At 47.8% G+C, this 24,525-nt stretch overlaps 1 protein-coding gene across 7 annotated transcripts in view; it reads left to right on the forward strand.

Annotated features, from left to right (window-relative positions):
• Positions 1-24,525, forward strand: part of FRMD4A (FERM domain containing 4A) — a 713,130-nt gene that overhangs the window by 396,010 nt on the left and 292,595 nt on the right. For all 7 annotated transcript variants that reach the window (XM_085652949.1, XM_085652947.1, XM_085652946.1 and 4 more), the window contains exon 2: positions 14,345-14,410. In XM_085652949.1, the coding sequence (XP_085509075.1) occupies positions 14,345-14,410 (66 nt within the window). The remainder of the gene's footprint in view (positions 1-14,344; positions 14,411-24,525) is intronic.

Genomic DNA, 24,525 nt, shown 5'->3' on the forward strand with positions numbered 1-24,525 from the left:
CGAGTTGCTGTCGCCTGGCATTCTCGCCTGCTAGTAAACCTACTCTTCCACTGTGGTCGCTGGGTGACCCTTGTGTGTATTCACGCACTCTGGCTGCATCCGTTTTTATTGGGTAAGATGAAAGGAAAGTGGCTTTTAAGTGAGTTTTATGATGAATACCGTTCAGAAACAAGGCAGTTGCTTTGCTTCTTATCTGGGGGCCGAGACGTGTTGGCCTCCTCCTTGGTGAAGTGTATCCACACGTCTGTGTTTTCTGTTCACAGAGTGACAGTTGTGTGGCTTTGCTTCTCACACATGCACAAAGATCATCTGGAAGCCAAGCCTCGTTCGTTGTTATTCTAAATCTCTGCACTCCGGCAGTACAGGAACGGGTCTGATCCTTGCCTGCTTTTCAGAATAGCCACTGACTAGGTATATAAGCTCCATTTTGTTCTATACATTGATTGTATGTGAATAGTTTGAAAATGTGGCCTGGATGTGGCGCTCCTGGACTCCACTGGACTGGCATGTAGCCTTCACAAATTTGAGTGAGCAGTACAAATGACTCGGTTTGCACAGAATATTTGCACAGAATAACTCATGCCGTTCACGCTTCCAGTTTGCAGGCGAAGGAAAACCCAAATATGTTTGCACAGATAGGAACATTTTCCTTTTGCCGATTTGAAAGTATCGTAGTTATTGGTGTAGAAAATTCCACATAAGCAATTCCAATACAACAGGCAGTAAAAATAGTTGTTCGTTGTTTCATATTAGTCATACAATATTTACATTTCTCGACATGTTCAGCTGCTCTAAAATATACATAATTTGAATATGTATTCGCCAGGCTATGCATGGCCACCTCCTCAGGGTTACGTGTTGTTAAGATCCTGGTGTACTACCTATATTGTATGTTGTCGCGATTTGGCCATTAAGTTATGTGTGTTAACTTTCCAAAACTGCAGCCTGCGTTTCCTTCGTCCACCATTTTAAGACTTGTCCATCAAATCCCAGGCCAAGGAAGATGTATAAACTGGAACCTAAACAGTGCATGCACACTTACATCTCTTGGTATTGTCGATATCACGCATGCACTGCTGTTGTTGTACTGCTTTTATTTAACATCTCTGACAAGAGAAGCACAGCTCTCAACTCTTCCACGTCCACGTGTGAGTAGCTCAAAGGGGCCATGGAAATATACTTGTAGTTCTGATAAACAGCACTACAAATCCCAGAAGGCAACGAAAAAACCTGGTCTGGATGCGTAGGCCTGGGAAAGCTGAGCGCGCTGGAGAGGCCTCCATGTGTGACGAGAGCAGCATGAACTGCTCACAGGAGTGGATTACTGTGGACATTCGATATTTCCACAATGCTCACTTGGTAGAAGATTGTCTGTTTGAGAGGGCGGAGCTGCCAGCTTGTAGTAAAGATACAAAGGAGGGAGACATGCAGCAGCAGAAAAGCAGATCACCGAGTCTAAAGCTTACCCACTTCAGTACAATCTCCGGCAACCTTCCTAGTCACACCAAATACATTTTTCATGGGCACCAAAAAAAGTGCAGAGGGGCAGAGTTTTTCGCAGGAGCCCTCTGCAGGTGTTTGCAAATTCCGGTGATGTCAAGCCTTTACCCCTCCTAATCACCCTTTCGTCCACCACACTATGTTTCCTGTCTCTTTAGCGCACTTATCCACACCCTATTACATCCCTGCATTCTCATTTTGGCTCAGTTCTCCTATCTTTTTTCCCTTCTTCTTTCTACCTTTTCCACTTTTCAATGTTTTGCTCTGAGTCGAAGGATGATGATGAAAAATAAGTCTGTGTTCCAAAAATGAGTTCCGGGGTAAACCACTAGCAACCACTGGCACAAATTAAGCACTGAAATGTACCCCACCAGAAAAATGTTTGCCCCGCAGCCTATGGAGGAACAGTCGTGGGACGATCCGAGGCTTGCCACCACCTTGCTCGGTGTTCCTGTCCACACTGACTCTGAGTCAATATCAAGAGGACTAGTATCAGAATGACAGGCTAGACAACTCCACGTCTTCTCCGGGCTGCATCCCGTAGGAAGATACAATGAAACCACCAACAGAAAATCAACACTGTACAATATAGTATAATACCCTAAAAACTGGAAGAATTAAACAACCCCGCCAACAAAATCAAAAATAAAATACTCTAGCATAGCAAATGACCGTAGTCCTGCCATCACACTAGACAAATCGTCAGCCTATTTCAGCCTAAAGAAGATTGTTTTTGCCACCAAGAGCTCTATTAGTGAGCAGAGGGTGGATGGAGAAGACAGGCAGTTGCATGCTCTGTGCAGGGGCCGTGGAAGCAAGTAGGCCTGCCACGAAAGCTTTGAGGTATTACGGCCCATAAGTGAGGTACATTTTTGCGCCATATCCACCATCAGTGAGTTCTTCAGTGGAGGGCCCCCTATCAGGAGGCACCATAGCTAAGTTTGCGTCACCTAAGCACAGAAATGCCCCTTGGGCCTGCCCTTTCTTGCACTTTAATGCACAAAGTTAGCACCAACCCGGTATGGCCCCAGCACATGTATTGTGCAATAACGGCGGCGCGTGATGTCTCCTGCCACCGCATACTATAAACATAGTGCACCGTGGGCCTTTCCCTGCCAGACCCTTGATCACGGCCAGCTGGCCGGGCTGTGCCCTCCTAAGCCTCCAGTCCTCGGGCACCACAGGCACCATGCGTGCAGCACGTGTGTTTTACTGGGATCTCTGGGTACACACCACCTCCCTGCCCAGCAAGTCCTCTTCTCTCTTACCATCCGACCGAAGGCTCCTCCCAGACCCCCACGCAACACTGCCCCATTCTTCCCTTTGGGAACAACGGAGGCCTCTTTATTCTCTGGATTCCTAAATGGAGCCTGCACTGTCAGCTCGTGACACCCCCAGTTCTAATGAGTCTGATGAGTGAGCCAGGCCCAGCCCCGCATGATGCGTGACTACGGGATCACCCGGGAGCTGCCTTCAGCTCGACTCCCTGCCAGAGAAGATGGATGGGTGGGGGCAGGGAGCATGCAAGCCAACTGCCAGCCCTTCTGCCTGGCACCTTCTAAAGACAGCCGCTGAGTAAATATTTAGTCAGCAGTCTCCAGCCGAGGTTTAAATCTCGAACTTCATTTCAAATACATCTCGAGAGGATTCCATTGGTAGCAAAGGACTACGTAGCTTCTTGCATCTGCAGCTGCAAACAGTTGGAAGTGTAAGGGGGCTAGGCTACATGTAGAGAAGGGAGGTATATGTGTTCACTTTGTATTTATTCATTGAGTAGCTTTCTAAAGCATTTGATTCGCTCTCTGGTCACTTTCGAGTTTATACACAAACAAGGGAGTGGTTAGATACCCTTACTGCTCGTTCAAGTGTGTCTAAAAACTATTTGGAGAATATATATATGTTTTAAAAGAGAGCTTATCGTCATGTAGCACACTGAGTGAGGGGCCTATATTTCTGAGTTGCGTAAGGTTGTGTTCTTTGTAGTAAGGTTAGAATTAAATTATTCAGGCTTGCGTAGATGACTTAAAAACTTTTCAATCCCATATTCAAATAAAACGCTTCCAGCATTCACATCTCCCTTCCCGCTACCAGAATTCACATCGCCCCTCCCCGCTTCCAGAATTCACATCGCCCATCCCCGCTTCCAGAATTCTCATCTCCCTTCCCCGCTTCCACATCGCCCCTGCCGGCTTCCAGAATTCACATCTCCCTTCCGCTTCCACATCGCCCCTGCCGGCTTCCAGAATTCACATCTCCCTTCCGCTTCCACATCGCCCCTGCCGGCTTCCAGAATTCACATCTCCCTTCCGCTTCCACATCGCCCCTCCCCGCTTCCAGAATTCACATCTCCCTTCCCTGCTTCCACATCGCCCTTGCCGGCTTCCAGAATTCACTTCTCCCTTCCCTGCTTCCACATCGCCCCTCCCCGCTCCCAGAATTCACATCTCCCTTCCCTGCTTCCACATCGCCCCTCCCCGCTCCCAGAATTCACATCGCCCCTCCCCGCTTCCAGAATTCACATCTCCCTTCCCTGCTTCCACATCGCCCCTCCCCGCTCCCAGAATTCACATCTCCCTTCCGCTTCCACATCGCCCCTGCCGGCTTCCAGAATTCACATCTCCCTTCCCTGCTTCCACATCGCCCCTCCCCGCTCCCAGAATTCACACCGGCCAGCCCTGCTTCCAGAATCAGCATTGCCCTCCCTGCATCTAGAATTGGCTCCACCCCTCCCTGCTCCCAGAAATAGCATCGCCCCTCCTCTATTCCAGAATTCCCTTCACCCCTCAGCCGTGTACTCCATACACCGTGTGCACTCCATCCCGCACTCGCAGCCTTCTTTATTAACGCTTTTCTCTGCCTTAAGACACTCTTATGCGTGTCTTGAGCAGACAATAATGACACTGATTTCCCCACGCGTCTTCCAGGCATAAGGCAGTGTTTAGACTGTCTTAAGTCATAAAGGTCTTGAGCCTCCCCTTTCACAAGCTGCAGTCTTGGGCTTGAAACGTCACACTACACACCACGTGCTTGGGCCGAGGCTGGTCTGCACCCACCGTCCCACAGCCTGTAGAAGGCCCGCCGTGAAAAACCACAACCACAGACCAAATGCTGCCTGAGAGCTCTAACTGGCCACGCAAGTGATAAACGAGTGCAGCATAAAAACTACATAACATCAGCACGTGAACATCACGTGGGAGGGCAATCTTCCAATGTTTCATTTGTAATTATGATAGCTCTTCAGAGTAACCAATTCTTGTAACTAGGTTCGAGTGAAACACTTATAAATCCAACATTGTTTACATGTTCAACAATTATGTAGAGTCATCGTTTTCTCTTTATTGAACCCGCCACCCAAGTTTTCAAATTGCTTTGCACTTCTTTGATAGGGAAAGTGCGATTATGCTGACTCAGGGACATGCTGACAGCATGCCCAGCATACTTCAGATCCCTGTTTACTGGCACGCTTTGTAACTGTCTGCCAACAGGAGGCATGGACCTAACAGCAGCATCTCACTGTCTCAGATCGCAGTCTTCTCTAAACAGGCTCCAAGTGCATTCTGGGCAAAAGCTGCAGAGTGGTTCAACTGTTCTGATTGTCTGGTTGGCAGATACATTAGGTAGCTAAGTGAATGTTTTGTGGCTAGAAGAAGAGCATTGTATAATAGTAGGTCAGTGGCGTCCACACTGTAGCCTTATAGCCCGCTGCAGAGGACTACGTCGGTTAAAGGCCCTGAACTTGAGTTATAGTCACAAGCTGCAGGCGAGGGCCTATAACAAGGGTGAGGGCCTTTAACAATAGGTATCGCTTGAGGCAGAAGGCCTATAAAGCTACTAGAACATTCCACCCACTGGGGCAGAATGTTCTAAATTAAAAAGGGAGAAACATGAAGACAAACATTGGAGTGTTGGAGCTCCGGGCTACTCCATTGTTTTCAATGGATCTCTCAACCTTCCAATGTACTAATATAGCCTTTTAGTCTGCTGTAGTGGGCTATACTGGTCATTAAAGGCCTGAGTCGATGGCTCAGGCCTTTAACAAATCAAATCAGGTGTTTGTTAAGCGCGACTACTCGCCCGTAAGGGTCTCAAGGCGCTGGGGGGAAGGGGTTGGGGGGGGGAGTTCGCAGGTTCCAGTCCATCAAGGAGGGGGTCTGTCGAAGAGCCAGGTTTTGAGGTTTCTTGCGAAGATGGGGAGCGATGCTATCTGTCTGAGGTGAAGTGGAAGGTCGTTCCAAGCTCTGGCCGCGCGGAAGGAGAAGGAGCGGCCTCCCGATCTAGTCTTTCTGGTGCGGGGGACCACGGCGTAGGAGAGCTGGGCTGATCGTAGGGTCCTTTAGGGTGTGTGGCATTTGAGTCGGCTATTCAGGTATGCTGATCCGGTGTCGTGGAGGGCCTTGTGACCATGGGTTAGCATCTTGATGGTGACTCTAGCTTCGATGGGGAGCCAGTGGAGTGTGCGCAGGTGCTGGGAGATGTGGCAGTGTCTTGGCAGGTTGAGGACCAGTCTTGCGGCGGCGTTTTGGATGTTCTGTAGCTTGCAGGTGAGGTTTTTGTTTATTCCGGCATAGAGTGCGTTGCCGTAGTCGAGCCTGCTGGTGACCAGGGCATGAGTGACGGTCTTGCTGTGTTGAAGGGGGATCTATTTGAAGGTCTTACGTAGGAGGCGGAGGGTGTGGAAGCAGGAGGACGAGACGGAGTTGATCTGGCGGTCCATTTTGAGCTCCGAGTCCAGGATGATTCCCAGGTTGCATGCGTGGTCCGTGGGGGTGGGCGGGCTTCCGAGGGCGGGGGGCCACCAGGTGTCATTCCAGGCATCCGGGTTTGGGCCCATGATGAGTACTTCCGTTTTGTAGGTGTTTAGTTGTAGACAGCTGTTTTTCATCCATTTGGCGACGGCTTCCATGCCTTCTCGAAAGTTGTGTCTGGCGGTGTTGGGTTTGTTGGATAGGGAGAGGATGAGTTGGGTGTCGTCTGCATATGACACAATGTTGAGTCCGTACGTTCTGACGATGGGGGCGAGCGGAGCCATGTAGACGTTGAAGAGTGTAGGGCTGAGGGAGGACCCCTGGGGGGCTCCACAGGTGGTAGGTGTTGGGTCCGAGAGGAAGGGGGGAGTCCGACCCGCTGCATTCTGCCGGAGAGGAAGGAGCGGATCCAGTTGAGGGCCTTGTCTTGGATTCCTGCGTCTTGGAGTCTGCGTATTAGGGTGCGGTGAGAGACTGTTTCGAACGCCGCTGAGAGGTCGAGGAGGATGAGGGCTGCAATTTCTCCTTTGTCCAGTAAGGTACGGATGTCGTCTGTTGCGGCGAGGAGGGCGGTTTCTGTACTATGGTTTTTTCTGAAGCCGGATTGGGAGGAGTCAAGGATGTTGTGCTCTTCGATGAATGTGGCAAGTTGGCTGTTGATGGCTTTCTCGTTGACTTTCGCTGGGAACGGGAGCAGGGTGATGGATTTGTCATTTTTTAGGTCGGTGGGGTCCGCTGAGAGTTTCTTCAGGAGGGGGTTGATCTCTGCGTGTTTCCAGTCGTCAGGGAACGAGGCGGTTGCCAGGGAGCGGTTGATGGTGTGGCAGAGCATGGGTGCTATGGTGTCAGCGGCTCTGTTGAAAATGTGGTGGGGGCAGGGGTCCGCTGGGGCCCGGAGTGGATTGACTTCCTCGTCTTCAGTGTGTCTTCGGTGGTAAGGGCTGTCCAGTTGTCGATCGCTGGCTTCAGGGTGTTGGGGGTGGTTGGTGAGTGTTCAGTGTGTTGGTTGTCTTCGTCGAAGTTGGCCAGGACTTTTCGAGGCGGCGGCAAGTGCGTCTGGACTCTCGAAGTTCAGTGGTGAGCCATCTAGCTTTCTTGGCGCGGGTGTTGTTGTTTTTCTTGAGGGGGGCTATGGTGTTGGCACTGTCGGAGATCCAACTGTGCATGGTTCGGGCTGCGGTGTTGGCGTCGTTGTTTTCCGCGATGGTTGGGGTGGAGTTGCTGAGTGATGAGGTTAGCTGGTCGTCGGTGATTCTGGTCCAGTTTCTTCGTGGGAGCAGGTGCTGGTGTCTGGGGTGAGGGGTGTTCTGAAGGTTCTGAAGGTGAAGTGGACGCATCGATGGTCAGTCCATGGGAGTTCGATGGTGTGGCTGAAGGTGATGGAGTTTCCTGTTGTGAAGAGGGGGTCGAGCGTGTGTCCTGCTGAGTGTGTGGGTTTGGTCACGATCTGGCAGAGTCCAATGTTGTGGAGGTTGTCCAGGAGGGATGTCGTGCTGGGGTCCAGTTGGTTGTCGAGGTGGAAGTTGAGGTCTCCCAGTAGGGTGTACTTGGTGGACGCGATGGCATGCGGCAAGATGATGTCCGTGATGGAGTTGGTGAAAAGTCCGCGGGGTCCAGGGGGTCGGTAGATGAGGGTTCCTCGGAGGGTGGAGATAGGGCTGGCCAGTATCTTGAAGTGAAAGTGTTCCATCAGGTCTGTGGACTCATCAGGGAGTGTGCTCGGGCGGAGGGTGGATTTGTGGACGATGGCGATTCCTCCTCCCGGGTGGGTGGGGCGGTCCTTCCTGGAGAACAAGGGAGTGGGCCTTTAATGCCCGGTATAGCCAGCTACAGAGGGCTATTCAGATATTCTGCCCCTATAGGGCAGAATGTTCTAATTAGTAAAAACAAAGGCTTCACAGAGCCTGAGGGGGTTGAAACCCCCATGGACTCCGCAGGGCCTTTGTTCACAGCAAAAGATGTGAAAGGAAAATATTGGAATGTTGATGCTCTGGGTTTCTACCGGCCATTAGAAGCCCAGAGCTACCCCATTGTCTTCAATGGATCTTTCAACCTTCCAATGTTCTAATAGATGCTATATGTTTTATTGCAATTTCAGGGAAGGCACCATAACCTGATTGAGTCATTTTAATTAATGTATGTGCTGTGCCTGAATTGTTTTGTTTTGTGTTATGTACTTTGATGGTTTTAACTAATCGAATAAAGTTTGACTTGACTTGCTATATGTCCGCTTTTGGTAGTTATTCTTTATTAGACTGAGTAAGGTCCTCATTCTACCTTGGGGACAAATTCCTTGTTGATATTGTGCACTCTGCCAATTATAATACGATGCTGTGTTCAAATGAAAAGGTACACAATTTCCACACAATTACAAGTGTCAGACTTTGGCTTTGGGCTAATACACTGATTGTACAAGTATTCCTCGTTCCAATAAGGACAAACCTCACATTTCTTGTATTTGCAACCACAGTTTCTGCCAGGTTTCACATGGTGAATATCGTGCAAGCAAACACCCGCGTAGTTGATTTTGCAACAAACTTGGAATCTAAATTTGGGATCGAAGAGAAGTCTGTGCCAGAATTGCTATTAACAGGAGGTTTGAAATGCGCGCCTACATTGGAAATAAGATGGTATAATACATGAGATGGGAAGTATTAGCCCGGCCTCAATGCAAGGTGGACCTTACTGGTTGAAGCATCATTGCAACTCTCCATTAAATACCAGCCGGTCAGCACCCTCTCGAGATGTTCTTGAATCGTGGGGACCTTCCAGCATGCTTTCCTCCGAGGCCCGAAGCCTCTCACTCACAAGCTTCTGCAGAACAGCAGCACCTCACATTATGACAATCCTACCCCCTCACTGACCCACCTCTACAGCGGTGTCCTCTTCACATCGACTCCAGGTAGCGGATGCTATTGTCCCACCCCCAGTCTATTCCTTCCCGCAATCTTTCCCTGTGCTGTGTCCTTCTTTGTGGTAGTCTTGCACTCAAACCCTCGGATACCTGTGTGCCAAAGAGATGCCCCTGCTCCCTTCTGTGAGCTGGCACATGTGGGCATCCCCACACACTGAGACGCGCCTTCCCCTCTGGCACCCTCCTCCCGGTGCTGCTCCTGCCTATGCCGTGCTCTCTGTGCTTCACCTACTACCTTCTCTTACCATCCTACTATCTCAAGGTATGTTGGCAACTTGTACCTTGACATCCATGGAAGTCATGTAGAGGTCGCTAGGGGTCGCAGCAGCCACCCACTTGCCCCTTGTGACCCCTGGCATGCCTATGTGACCCTTGACCCCAGAGGGGGCAAAATCAGTGCCAGGAGCACAGAGGCTCGTCATTATAGAGGTCAGTTGGGGTTCTACTTGCTTTGTTTTCTCTCAGTTTTTAATTACACGAAGAGTGAATGATGAAACATTATTCACAATTATTGTAATAAAATATGGAGTACAGTTAGCTGGAGTATGACATTCTCTGGCAGTAGAGTAAGTAAGAAATAAATGCTTTGAAATGTATGTTGTGTGCAAGCTTGCGGGTGAGTTTGCGTAAGAGTGTGTGTAGGTGTGAATACGTGTGTATGTTTAAGTGTGTGTGTATGTGAATGAAATTGAAGGTCAAAGGGCATGTGATGTCACTTCTACTACCCCTGGCATTTTGGTGAATTGACAATCATGTTTTATCTCACTGTTAGTACAGATGCCGTCCCTACAGCGAGGCAGTATAATGGTCACTTGTTTTTATTTACCCTTTGGGTTCATAAATGTGCCTCTTCATAAGGCTGTAAATTACATTTGTTTCTAATCCAGACCTGAAGGTCACTCAGTTCATCCATTTTAGTCGGTGGTGCAGGGAGTTGAACTTTTGACTTAAAGCAGTGGCATCTCGGGGGTTCCAAGTGCCCTAATGGTGCCAAGGGGAATGTCCCCTTGTCCATCCATCGGGTAGTAAAAGATCATTATAAGTGGAGTGCAGTGGGCGCCCTGCAGACCTGGGCGGGTGGCACTGCATCATTGACGGCCGTGCCCATGACGGATGCCAACAGTGAGCCTCAAACGTAGTGCCCTTTCTTATTCATTTGTTATTGTCTTTTATTTGGAGCATGCATTGCCCTTCAGTCACTTGAACACCAATGAGGAGTTTAAAGCCCTATCTATGGCTGACAGGCGAGACTCTCTCTGAAGTCCTTAGAGCGCGTGCTCCCGTTTCCTGACCGCCAGTTGCAGGCGATCCCGTGTTCTAAATATTCAAACTTCCCGCCTGTTGTGCCCCCCCCTGGAAGAGCCTCAATATCTATGCTTTCCCCAGCAGCTTGAAGAGAAGGCCTACAAATATCCCCAAATATTGTGGGAGAGGACGATTTACTAGTCTAACTTCATCCGTCGAATATTTAGGAAAAGTGTTTGTGAGCTCTGCTGTGGCAATCGGAGAGATTGAAATGTGCCGGTCAGTGCGCATGCGCAACTCAGACTGCGCGCTTAAACGGACCGGAACAGGTCGACTTTGAGACTTCTTCTGGAACGCATTTCATGCCACACACGCCTGAAAGGGCATCCTGGCAGCATGAATTACGGTGCATGACCACAGAGATGGACGCCTTCCCATTGAACCGAAGGCGTGCAGAGTCCCTCTTCGCCGACCTCTGCAGCAACATTAATCAGCCGCCTTCTGTTTTGTTTAACCATTTTTACAAAGTAACAATGTGCTTAAATTAAAAACTATCAATGTTGCTAGTAAAATCTTGGGCAACAAAAACAAACCAAATCAATCTCTGTTTCCAGGGGTCTGTAGGGAGAATTGAGGTGGGGTGAGTATAGGCACTGTTAGTCACTACAGGCAGGGTGTTAAGTGGAATACAAAAACTGGGGGGATCTCTCCAAGGGGCGTGGCACATGTAATTAAGAGCGTGGCTTAAAACACGTGAGCTAAAAATATATGGTTACTGGTTAGCATAGTGCGCCGCCCAACTGGTATTTTGCTGCTTCTGTCATTGCATCCAGATATGCAATACAAGAAGTAACATCACACCTACAACAAGCCGGGACTATTGGTTTTGTCAATGGCTGTTAGTTGCCTAAAATACATAAGCAACAACTATGGCTTTGTTGTATACAACATTGAAAATGCGTCAGTTTTGAAATGGTGAGACTGGGAGAACTATAACGAGTCTCTTTGAAGGTGCCCCAACAGCAGTGAAGGGGGGTACTGCTGCTGAGTTAAGACTTTTTTTCACCCTGAGAGTGAGGACAAAAATGGAGAGCCCGATAGGGACCCGTCTCAGCACCTGCTTTTTAGACCCGGCCCACTTAAAGCCCTGACTGCAGGTAACTCAGGTGCGCTTCCAGTGTGCCCCGGGCTCTTAGCCTGGGTGTCCACTGACCTACAAAGATGCCATGGTCCATAACACTAACTATGGGAATCGAAGCCTCCCCTCCCCCACCACCTCAGCCGGTGGTGATTAAAACAGCTATCGTGGAGGTACAGGGGACCCCTCAGACCCGCGGGTCCTGGTGCACTGCTCCTGCTGCACTCATGAGTGCTGCGCCTCTGGAGGTGTCTGTTTTTAGTGACATGCGCCTCTGGTACTCAGACTAGAGCGGGTCTGCCTGCGTAATACTGCCCTGTAGTTCAGATGCTGAACCCCCCCCCCCCCCCCCCCCCCCGCTGTCCAGTGCTCCAGATTGCAGCGTTTTATGGCTGCGCCATGATTCACTGAAGGAATGGTTGCGCCCCCTATAACATTTATACCCCCCTTTAATCGTGCCCACTGAATGTATTCGAGCATTAATTGCAGCGCTCGGGTGGGCGGTCTCCAGTTAACATTCACGCGAGGTCTCGTTTTACACGAGTCCTCCTTTGACGGCAGGTCAGAAGTTCAAATCTCCACGTGCAGATGGTTATGAAAAGGAGATGGCGGCTAGGTGGACATTGATAGAAGACATGTCTGCATGCCTAGCGACACGGACCAGGCGTGTTCACAGGCCTGTGCACTGTTAACACACACAGACGCAGGCACGCACATGCACGGCCTGGCACGGACGCACCTGGAGATTACCGGGAAATTATCTTTTTAAATGCGCGAATATTGTATTGATTTTGATGTTTCATTTTTATATAGCGCTTTTCACCCAAAAACAACAGCGTCTGTGGCATTTTGTACGAGAATATTATGATAACACCAATAACTATAACATAAAGGTTATTTATAAATATATACATGTAAGCAGTTGTTTTTAGAGTGAGGAATCCCGCTGTAAACTAACAGGAACTCTTGAGTGCATTTATAACGTCAGTGAAGCTCGTGCGTTGCCGCCTGAGCCTCGAGCTCGGGTCCACTGGTGGCACGCAGCTCACAACATGACCACTGGCAGTGTGTTTGTTTAAAGGAGGCCGCAGATGTTGGGCTAGGGGACAGCTGGAGAGGGGTCTGTCAGTGAAGGACACACACGTATCTAGCCCAGATATTCACTCGGACAACAGAGGCAGGAACGCGTCGCCCCGACACACACTGTGTTTACCTAGAGGGGTTGGCACACAGGGAGTCGCTGCGAGTCGTGATGCCCTCTGTTGCCGGTGGGTATTTCTGCACGCCGGTTTGACAAATACCTCGCTGAAGCCCCTGTGCCAAGGCCGAGCAGCTGTGTCTACAGACTTTGTCACAGCCATTTGTGAGGACTTCTTGGTAGAAAAGCATGTCCGATGTGTGGTCGTGGGCATGTGGCCGACGCTCCAGGGCTTCCTCTAAATTACTGGGAGGTAAAATCGTGTCACGGGAGTAAAACTGCTGTCACACCTTGTGTGTGTCCCCAGGGGGACGTCACCTCCCAGAGTTGCAGCGATCAGGACCGGAACACTTAAGGCATGAGCGAAGTGGGCGCTCTACCTTGCGGGATTGCACCCCTCCTCGGGTAATACCACGAGGGATACTGCAAGAAACAAACGTGAATCGTTTCAGAGTTAGGGCGCAACTCGAAATCCGTATCTGGATACAAACGCCGTTTGCCCCTGAATCCGAATTTAACGAACAACTCAAAGTAAGATTAGTGTCACAGAAGACATTCCCGTGTGTTTTTAATTATTCGGGGCCTACACACAGAGTCTACAAACGGGATTTCTGAGCATACACCCTTAGCATCGGATCCAAAGCACCAGGATAGGCAGACACGTACACCAGTGTGACTTACTCCTGCGGGCAGTATGCCGGTACATCAGATGGTCCATTGTAGTAGGTTTACAAGTGGGGGCGGGAAGGGAGGTTTACCGCAGAAGGGAGTGTAAATGTAGGAGAGGTTTGCAAACTCAGAAGGTTGCGGATATTGACAAACATGGAAACACATGTGAAACATCTCCTGAGAAAGGCAGGAGTAAGTGTCTTTCCATAATCATAAACAAAAGGGGAATATCTCCATAGTCCAGGAGTGTTTAGTGGAAGTGGTTTCTCAATGGGAAACATACTTTCCTTGTGGAGAAAAAAGTCAAATAAAAAACGTACAAATGCACATGTCCGCCAGGTGCGCTCCAGTGAGCCGCCGCGGTGCTATGAAGGGTATTCAAGAGAGAATAGGGACACATTTGGCGATGTGTGAGGAGGCCTACCTTTTTCACTTTTCTACAAAACTGGTGTGAATCTGGTCTTCCGGCTTTATATGGTCTGAAGAAAGTGCAACCCACGGAGAAAGTCTAACAGAGGAGGGTTTGTGAACAATGTGACAGGTTTTCCTTCCGGCCCCAGAGCATGGGGCGGTGTGATTCCAAACCTTGAGAGCAGGGGAGGCTGGAGGCTGGCGGCTTCCTCACAACACTGCCAAGCACAACATCTGAGGCAGGAACACTTGCAGGATCCCGGCCATTGCAAGCCATGCGGTCTCCGTTACTCTGTTCCCCTCTCAGCTTTCAAACACAAATACAATCACGGCTGAGCTTGAGGAAAGGCAGAGGCCTGGCTTCTGGGGACCGCCTCCCTGGTAAACACTTCCTTGGCTGTGTCTTGGGGAGATCTGCAAATGTCTGTCTGCTGCATTCTATGTAAAAAGGAGCCAGGACTCCACAAGTGTGTGTGAGGTACTATACTATGTCACTTACAAGACTCCCCCTTCTTTCCTTCTAGATGACGGAGGGCCGGCGATGTCAGGTGCACCTCCTAGATGACAGGAAGCTGGAACTTCTTGTTCAGGTAAGGCTGCCTTTACTCTTAAGTTCTGTTGCAGTGGTGACGCTGCCTCTGGTAGGAGTGTGTAACTTGGAATCTGTACCGGATACATGCGATAGTAGACATGGAAGTAGTCAGACACCTCTAGCGCTTTCAGGGCCTCCAGCCGCTTGGCAGATGACGCTATGCCACTAAGGCATGATGTTCCTTTTACAGTTCATTCTCATCAAGTTTGGACCAGGCAAGGACCACAGCTCCCAACATGCACAGACCTGTTAAACAAAAGCCCTCCTGGACCTGTGCTGGACACTTCTGCATTAAGGTCTCCTCTAGCCTCCTAGTGTCTAGAGCAGAAAAGAAGTAAGTCTGAACTTCCTTTTTACCTCCGCACAAAATCTCACCTTTTCATGTACATGCGCCACTGTATTAGGTGGATTTCCAGCCCCCAATCCCCCAAATATATATAGGCTCGTCCATATGACCAGAGTGTACCAACATCAGTTCAGGGAGACTTGTTAAGCTCCTGTGAACTACTCCCTTTTGGACCTTTCTTTTCTAGCCCATTCAGGTGTTGATTATATTATATCTCAAAATATGTTACATTCTTAGATTTAGATTTTCATAGCATGGCAAGATATTTCCTTCTCATCCTGGCCGTGGATATTTGGCTCCTCTGGCCATACCATGTAGGGGGATAGTAGGGGTGTAAATTGTGACCGGTGTCAGATGTATTCCTCGAAGCAGCGTACCACATGCTGCGGAAATGTACTATGATGCAGTGACAAACATTGTGATGGTATTTGTGGGAAAGCATTATTGAAAGTGTATAATAATATTACATCTTCAGAATTATATTTGATCCAACAATTGTAATACTAATTTTAACACCACCACGATAACAGTTTCATTGATCTGTTACCATTGTACATGTGAAATGGAACATCTTGTCCCTAAAATGTTTTCACACAGCTAGGACCTCGGTGACCTAGCTTAAGGTGTGAGGTAGCTATTGAGTGCATAAACCTCTTGCACGTAAGCCGGTTTGAGTTCTGCCAAGATACCATTTGTTTCCAATTCTGCAAGGTCATGACTTGCCTCAAAAATGGTGCTACCCACAATGCAATGTATTTAAGAGGGTGATTGTTTTTTTTTGCCTCTTGTTAAATACCTCAAATATCGATAGAGGTGCAAGTGCATGGTGAGATAATAAACATTACCTGGTGTGTGCAGACATTTCGTATGTGAAATGAAACTTTTACGGTATTACACAGCTCATGGCTTCTCTCTCTCAATTTCCTTGACCATGTTTGCATCGAAGCCTCAGAGGAGCCTTTAGAGGGTATTGCGTTGTAATGTATTTACATAGCACGTCTTTCCTCTTATGCGGCCTCGTCGTGTCCCTGGAGGCCCTTTTGATCTGCTTGGGTGGAAGAGTGTGATTTTGTAGTGTAATCTTTAAGAGAAAGCATTGGGTGTAAGGGCGTGAGGGCCTGAAACCTGATCCAGTCATATTGCAGCAACCTTTACGCTGTACTTATGCATGAGGCGGTGTGGAAATGTGCACCAGTTGCATGTGGTGAGACCTGTACGGGAAGGAGGTGGACCACTGAGGGGCAGTTCCGCTAACGTCACAGGCTGTTGAGAACCATTGCGTGAGTTGATTGGGCTTAACCGTGTTGAAGGCTTCTGGGAAGTCGAGCAGATCCGTGTGCAGACCATCATCCACAACAGTGAGCGGTGATTCTCTGATCTGCGTCAGAGCCATCTCTGTTTCTTGCTGCAGGCAACGACGAGACGGAAACGTACGAGAATGCTGTACTGTTTATGGAGGACACAGAGTAAGATGCCTACAGACATCCGGCAAACCCTGAACAGGAATGAGAGGCTAAACATAGGTCTGTAGTTGTAAAGATACTGAGGGCTTGTATTTGGCTCTTTCAGCAGCAGAGTTTTCGATGGTGTGGATGTCTCGTACTCCATGAAATGACCAATCTGGAGACAGGATGCATCAAGACATTGAAATATCTTGTAACATGGTTGTAACATGCTCTGCCCGTCTAGCCCTTGCTGTTCTCTCTCCCTTTGTCCTACCTCGTTTCCCTTTCTTCCTCTACCACCCAGTTAGTTGTTTTGCTTCCTCCAGATCTTATTTTGTTCCTTTCAAAGAGATACATTCACAAATAAGTTTGTTGGATTAGTGTCTGTGGTCCATTGTCCAAAGCTCTTATGATGAAAGACTACAAAAGGGCAGCATTGAACAGGGATCCCATTGCATATGAATTTAGCTCTGATTTGACTCTACTGCCCTCTAAATTCAATAATCCCAAAAGTAACTGGGAGAAAAACAAGTTTGCTTAAGCAATGTAGATTGATGCACTATGTGAAAGCCCTCCTAAAGGATGTTAAACAGGATTTTCCCGTTCCATTGCTTGGCATTTTTATGCTGTGTTGATGGTGATAATGAAGATCCAGGACATTTTTTGTGTCCATTCGGCTTCGGGTTCGCTGAGATGCGAATCACCGTTTCAGGGCTTCGGCGACAAATATGACCACTAGTAGCGAAGGAAGAATTATATCTGACAGACCGTATTAGAAATAAGTATACATAATGGAGAACGCTGATGCACAAGCATAAACATCTGCATTTTCTAAGTTATTTTCTCAAAAGCCAAACGTCCTTCGCACATTGTTTCACAAAGCCCAACAATATGCAGAACCTGGCACAACCCCGTGTGAGATGTCATGCAGATTGTTGGGGTTGTTTTTTGCTACAAACCCTAATACTTTTGAAATTGATGCACACAAAAGGATGCTCAGAAGCAGTCCAGTATATAATGAGACAGCCATACACAATGGATGGTTTTGGCCAAGCTGCACCAAACTGTGAAAATGCATTTAATACAAGGCCTCTTGGGTAACCGTAACTATTTAGTCAGCGAGTACCTTCGGTGTATCATATAGCGCGTTGATATGTTTAAGATTACATTTCAGAAGCTAAAAAGGTTCTCATATACAAATGGCACATCTGTGCTAAGACGCTGCTTAAAGTCCGAAGGAAGCGTGGGGCACTTGCATTGCATTCCTCGAGGCAGTGTGAGTAACAGGGGCAGGAAGTCTGATTGTCTCAATCCGCACACATAAGGAAAGCCATGAATGGGAATGTTGTAAACAGACTTGAATCACAGGAAATGCATTCGACTAGTGATTCCCGCCTCGGCATAAGAATCCGCTTTCTTGTGCTGGCGTGGACAACGCGAGCAGCACAACCATATCTCAACTTTGCAACAATGCCTGGTTCGACTGTTTCTCATAAGGTTCGGAGGTATAATGCCTGTGACCAAACACATTAAGAGCAGCTTGTTCAAAAGACTTTCAGAATTCTTTAAAACAGGAAATTTGATGATTTATTGTTTTACGCGGGTACAAAGTGGGTCAGTCTAGTAGGGTCCACTGAGCAGCGGTGGCTCATTGTTCGGTGCTGCACTGAACGAGGAGTTCACAGCACTTTTGTATCCCATCAAAGAACCTTTATAAGTTCATAGTTTAACAGAAGATGCCTTGCGTGTTCCCTTTGCATTTTGGATTACCCGCTGATTTCCGCGGACGATTTAATAGGTTCAGATACGTAACTGAAGTTGAATTACCTTTTGATGTTCTGAATTTCTGGAAATAGATCCCTCATCTGCCCTGATGAGCGTACTGTATCTTCTGCATTCAAATGTACATGCATTCTCATTAAACTCGAGAATGAAATAGTGCATTCTTGAATATCTTCCACCTCCTCTCCTATTTCGAGATGGGGAATGTCTGTTCTTAGTCCCCACATTGGTTAATATTCTGCATCTGAAAGCCTTCTATGCAACCCATGAAATGCCTTTTATTTGTACAGTGCATGTGACCTGGAAGCCAATAAATCCATTGATCACTTTGGTTGCTCTCTTGTGCTGTTACCGCTTCATTACTGAGGTGTGTGCGTCTTGCGCTGGGACCGATTCCTCAGCTTGGCTATTGCTTACAGATCGTCCACACCTCTTATGTAAAGTGCAGAAAGCTCTGTTAAGAATTAACCTAGGGGTCCGCATAAGTGCTCATTTACAAAAGGAACACAATTGGTCACAATTTTGCACGCTCCAGTTTAGCAGGCTCTCATGTAGGACATTCATTGAAGACCAAGTCACGCATGTTCGCAACTCATTAGCAATCCATGTTGTATTTTGTATCCATATTGTCCAACCTATTAAAACCCATTTACATGCTTCCTTTTTTGAGCTACATTTTTTAAAGTTCTGGTGTTATCCAAGACCTATTTATTTTAGTAGAACTATATGTATAATATACTTGCTTAAGTGGTGGCTTATAGCCAACCCTGTTAATCCATTGTTCTGTTATTGTGTCATTCACATTTTCTTCCACCCACAACAGCATACGCCATGGGGCAATGGGTTAACATGCTTCAGCCATTGGCTAACTTCACTGCAAGGACGAAATGTAGCCCTTTCACAAGGAGACCATCGATTCATAAACTAGTTCCCATAAGTTCCAGGTAATGCTGCGGCAAGGTGTGCTTTCTCAGACCAAAATATTTTTGCTTTTAGCTAATATTTTTGTTTTGATTGAGGGCCAGGCAGCTTCCCCAACAATAAAGTTTTGAAAAACCAGGACAAAACAAAAAAACAAGAACTGACAAAGCCAATAGGCTGATGACCAATGCCAGACCTATTGTCTTTGTCAATGCTTGTTTTGCATGTCCCTTGAGATACACAAAACTTTGTCTTTACCACACCACAAAGCAAGAGCATTTCTGTAACTCAGAGTTTTTGCTATTATGTATTTGCTAATACTGCGGTTTTTTTCCTGCTCTGCACACACTGGAGATCATGATGTCAGTATACATGCACCATATAGTAGCCTAGGAAGCATTAATGATCAGTCGGTACCAGCTAGTGAGCGATAAAGCAATAATGATATCTGTCCTTGTGTACAGGTACATGGGATTATACTTGGAAGTAGTCATCACATAGGTCACTGTATATTATTACCAAGTACTGAACCAGAAAGCATTCGTGAAAGCTGTCTGTTTGTGCTGGTACTGGGTAATGAAGTAGGAGACATCTATGATATGTCACTGAGGAACTAATAAGAAACGGTTCATAATGTGCGGCACTTTTCAAGCCTGGGTTGTTAACCAAGGAACAATTCATGACACCATTAGTCTATAATGAAGCATTCATTCATGACATTGCTCTCTGGTTCCATTTAGCCAGATGCATTGATATTATAGGTGAAAGTTAGTCCTGCCTGTTATGAAATGTCAATATAATGAGCAAACAGAAGTTTTTTGGTAGATTCACAGAGAATGAGTAAATCTATGACTTCAGAATCTCAAAAACCCATTGGAATTCATTGTACAAAATTATTAGATTCCCAGGCACGCTCCTCTAGTCATGCTTCTGTAGAACATCTGCAGATGTAGTATTAAGAGGCAAATGCACATTTTTCTTGTTTCGTTCTCCACAGTGAAAGCATTTCATTACCTGAGACTTAAGTGTTCCAATGCTTAATGAATCATTCTTTGTAAAACTAGGTACATCCGTAGAGGAAAGAACATTGATAGGTCTAGACTCGCAACACTGATAACTGTCAACTTTAATAACACTTGTCAGGAGCTAAGCCCCCAGGTGAAGGCTTCCCATGCTGACAGTGACCTACACCGATGAGAAACCGCGATAGGGAAAATCACCAAAAGATAATTCTTAACCAGTTGAAAGGTTTTGGAGTGCCAATATGTTTTTTTTACACAAAGCTTCGGGGAGGCTCTTCCAATCGTTTTCAGCATGTTACGTAAATGCTCTACCCTCTGTTCTAGCTCCCTAGGCCTTCTCTCCTGGGCACATTAAATTGAATTTTATCCTGAGACCCGAGGCTGAGTTGATGTCCCTCTTTCAGATAGATTGGTGTGAACCCATGCACTGCTTGGCGTGCAAGAGTTTCTACTTTAAGAGGGATTCTGACTAACCAAGAACCAGTGTAATTGACAAAGGACACTCCAGATGTGCATTACAGGTTAGTCTTCTTGCCACCATATACCACAATCACTGTAACCTTTGCATATGCTTTTGTGTCAACCACCTGCGACGTGGAGCTTCATAGGCAGGGCATTATAATAGGAAGTGGGGAACTGACTCTATCCTTGTCATACAATGCGGACAAGAGGGAATCGTCTGGGCCGGGACCTTCCACCTAGCAGTTAGTTCCCCCACGGGAAGTGTTCCTACTCTAAATTTAAAATACAATGCCCTGTCTCTGGGTTTTGATATAATATCAAGGTAGGGCTCGCAAAATGGGACCTCCTTCACTAAAAGAAATTCAGCAGTGGACCTACATTGTTTGGGATTAGTGTTTTGCCCGTCTAACACCCATCTCCAGTACAGTTTTTTCAAGACAGACTTGGGGGGAGCAGTCCTTAACTGCCAAGCTTCTTCTAGAACCAATTCTACCAGTAGTCGCTTGACTTCCCTCAACCAGCTGATCTTAGGCCAATCCAGGCATCGATAGGACCTCTTTCAAACCAGCTGCGTAGCTGGCCAGTTCGGGGACTCTCCAAATGCGAGCCCAAAGAAGGAGAGGACTCAACCTTGCCTGATCACTAATGGGACAACTACCCATGTCAAGCGGTAGTGGTAAGGTTGGAGTGCTGTATGGGAGCCCCATTAAGTCCTTGAGAAATTTATTTTCTGAGCAAGACAGCTGGTCCACATTCTGCACACCCCAAAGATCCGCCCCATAAAGCGCCGCACTCACGCCTCTTGCCCTATAAATATCAAGTACTGGAGCAATTGGTTTAAGGGAGGAGGCCCGTTGTTCTTTAAGTAGTGCCCCCGCCACCCCCTTATGGCTCAACAGCATCTTGTGGAGGTGGCAATTCCATCTCATGGTGTCACAGAGGCGAATTCCTAGATAGTCAAATTCTATGACCCTTTCTAGGGGGACTGATTTTAGTGTGGGTGGCCTACCAATCTTCTTTGGGGGATTCAGGACCAAATACTTGGTCTTTCCAGTATTAATTTCCAATCCTCTCGAATCACAGAAAGACTGGAAGCTAGTTAAAAGGCTCTGTAGCCCTGCCGGGTTCTTGGAAATCAGGAGGGTATCGTCTGCAAACAGAAGGGTGGGTACCCTCCTGCCTGCCAACGATGGGGCATCTGAAGGGATTTGTAAAAGGTGGTCCACCACTCCGTTAACATACAATGAAAACAGAGTGGGGGCTAAAACGCTTCCCTGACGGTCACCTCTGTTTACAGGTATTCGTGGTGTCTTTTGACCCTGGTTTCCCCACCTGATCTGCGCAAAATTTTCAACGTGCAACTTGATTAACAGAGACAATAAATATGGGGGCAAACCCAGCCTAGATAACACCCTCCAAAGATGGCTACGGGGGACCAGGTCAAAGGCAGTCCGTAAGTCTATAAATGCAAGGTACAGACCGCCTTTGCCCAGTACAACCACTTTCCAATAGAGCATCATCAACCGGAATGTTTGCTCAATGGTCCCAGTACCTGTTCTAAAGCCTGCCTGGAAATCGGACAGGATACCCTTCTCCTCTGCCCACTGCAAAACCCTCACCAGGACCACCTTTCCTGCCACCTTCTGCGTGGAGTCTAATAAACTTATGGGGTGATAATTTGCTGGGTCGTCCCGACACCCTTTCTTGAGAATCGGGACGACCTCAGCACCCCTCCAGGATTCTGGGAGAGCTGCGTCTGCAAAACTAGCATTTAATAATGAGGCAATAAGTTTCCCCATTCTATCGGGTTGATGCGTAACAGGTCCCCTGGTAGGCCATCCGGCCCCGCAGCTTTGTTGGGGACAAGACATTTAATTGCGTCCACCACTTCCTTAACCGTAAACAAAGAGTCTATACTCCGCTCAAGGTGGTCTAATAAAGGGGCATCAAAGAAACTTCCCCATTACCCGTTACCACATTATATAGATGGGAAAAGTGGTCGAACCACGAGGCCTCAGAGATATTGCATGTTATGAGCGAGTCCACAGGTTTGTCTCTAGCTCTAATCAGTTCCCAAAAGCCCTTCGAGTCCCTAGCGGAGCTTGCCAGTTTCAGATCACACCAAAACTGGTTCTCCCACTCTAGCTTTGCCCTAGAGATGGCACCTCTATAACTTTTCCTAGCAGTACTAATCAAACCACCGTCCTTAAGTTTAACTGCATTGATTAGGTCCCTTTTGGCGTTATGACAGGCAGGCGAATACCAACCAGGATTGCCCTTAGGGCGACATCTGTTGTTGGCCCTAGGGCTTGCATTGCGAACTGAAAAGAGGTCAGCTAGGGCTTTAGTGGTTTGGACAAACAACATGGAGATCTCGTGGGCGCTAATTGTGGCAAGGTCCAAACTGGACAGGACGTTTGCCATGATTGATCTTGCTTCCAGCATCTTGTCCTCATTGCCAACAATATTCCTCCATTTTAGCCGCCTCCCACAATTTGAAGGACATACTTCGCGTGTTGACTTCCAATCATGTGGAGTTTGTTCATTAGTCCCTGCCGTCGACAAAGGGGACAGTGACAAGGACAGGGGATTGTGGTCGCTATCAGTAGAGGGGAGAACCACCATATCCAACAAGTGACCCCAAAGTTTATAGTTCAACAGGATATAATCAATTCTGGAGGATTGACCTATCCTGTTGAACGTATGTGCCCCGCAAGAATCAACTTTGTCCTGCCATTTGCAGCCCTAACACCGTGTTCCAAGGAGAGGGCATTAAGATCATTGGCACTTTGAGTCCATCTCTTAATTGGTGATACTGAGAGATGGGGGATGCCTCTCCTAGCGTCGTCCTCCTGGGTGCCCAGTATATCTTCCGCTGCTAGGGGTTCAAAGGTACAATTAAAGTCCCCAGCAAGCATGACGAATGAGTCAGCACCACAAGATCTAAGCTTGTCATTAACGCCCGTAAGGGACAATGTCGGCATACCACCCCTAGTACCTCTAACATAAATGTTAAGAATCTCAAGCGCCCTCCCCCCACGTGGCCCTCTAACTGTTAGTCTCTGTAAGTCCAGGGACTTAGTATCTATGCACCGAACAGAATAGCCCAAGGAGATGTTTACCCAGATTAGTAGGCCGCCGGAGGGGCGACCTCTCCCTCCGGGCGATGGGATAGCCGGTACAAAGTAACTAGTATAGCCCACTTTGTATCGGGGCTCCAAGCACCAGGTTTCCTGGAACATACATATCCCGAATGATTCAATAAATGAGTTCCATTCGGGTATATCAATGTTGCGTGCCAAACCAGCTATGTTCCAGCTGACAACCTTCAAGGCCCTGTTGCCATCTACAGCCTGCCCCGGTGAAGACCCTTTTACAAAAGAGCTATCCCGAGGGCCAGAGTTAGATGTCACACCTGTAACTAGGCCCTCCCCGCTAGGGACCACCAAGATGGGCGTAGCAGGCTCAGGATGTTCAGTACACTCCCATTCTGAAAGGCCGACATTAATAACGGGAGGTAAAAGATGGTAAGTAAATGGCCTCACTACTTCCATTCTTGTGGCTAGACTACCACAATCGTCCTCCCCAAGCACTGCGAATGGCTTCGCTGTTGGTTGGCAGACAGCGTGTCAATAGCCATGCCATGACCAATTGGGCGGTGGACATGGATTATTACGAAACAGGCTAAATTGTGACAGGTTTTGGTGGGCTTGTCTACCGGCCCATCCCTCCCAAATGGGGGTTCTGACTGGCCTAGCAAAGGTTTTTCGGGGATTAAAGTAGCTGAGGTCATACATGCCAATACCTCCGATACCTCCAATTAAATTGCCCTCTCTAGTGGAAAGACTACACACATAGCTGGCAACCCTAGGATCATCAAAGTTAATTATAATACAGTCCCCCCTTTTATCTTTCGGCCTAGTGCCAATCCAGCTGACCCTCCTTACGTGGATGACCCGGCCACCCATCGAACTAGGCAAGGGTCTATTTTCCTTTAGCCAGAATACTGTTTTATTCTTAAATTCGGCATAAGTCTCATATTTGCCTGGCTTAAGGACTGGCACCCCGGTAAGAACTGCCACAAAAGGCTGGCAGTCAGGGGGTAAATTGACAGTAAGGGCCGGCCCTGCGTCAG

Source organism: Triturus cristatus, chromosome 4_1, assembly GCF_964204655.1.
Source record: "Triturus cristatus chromosome 4_1, aTriCri1.1, whole genome shotgun sequence".
Classification (NCBI taxonomy): domain Eukaryota; kingdom Metazoa; phylum Chordata; class Amphibia; order Caudata; family Salamandridae; genus Triturus; species Triturus cristatus.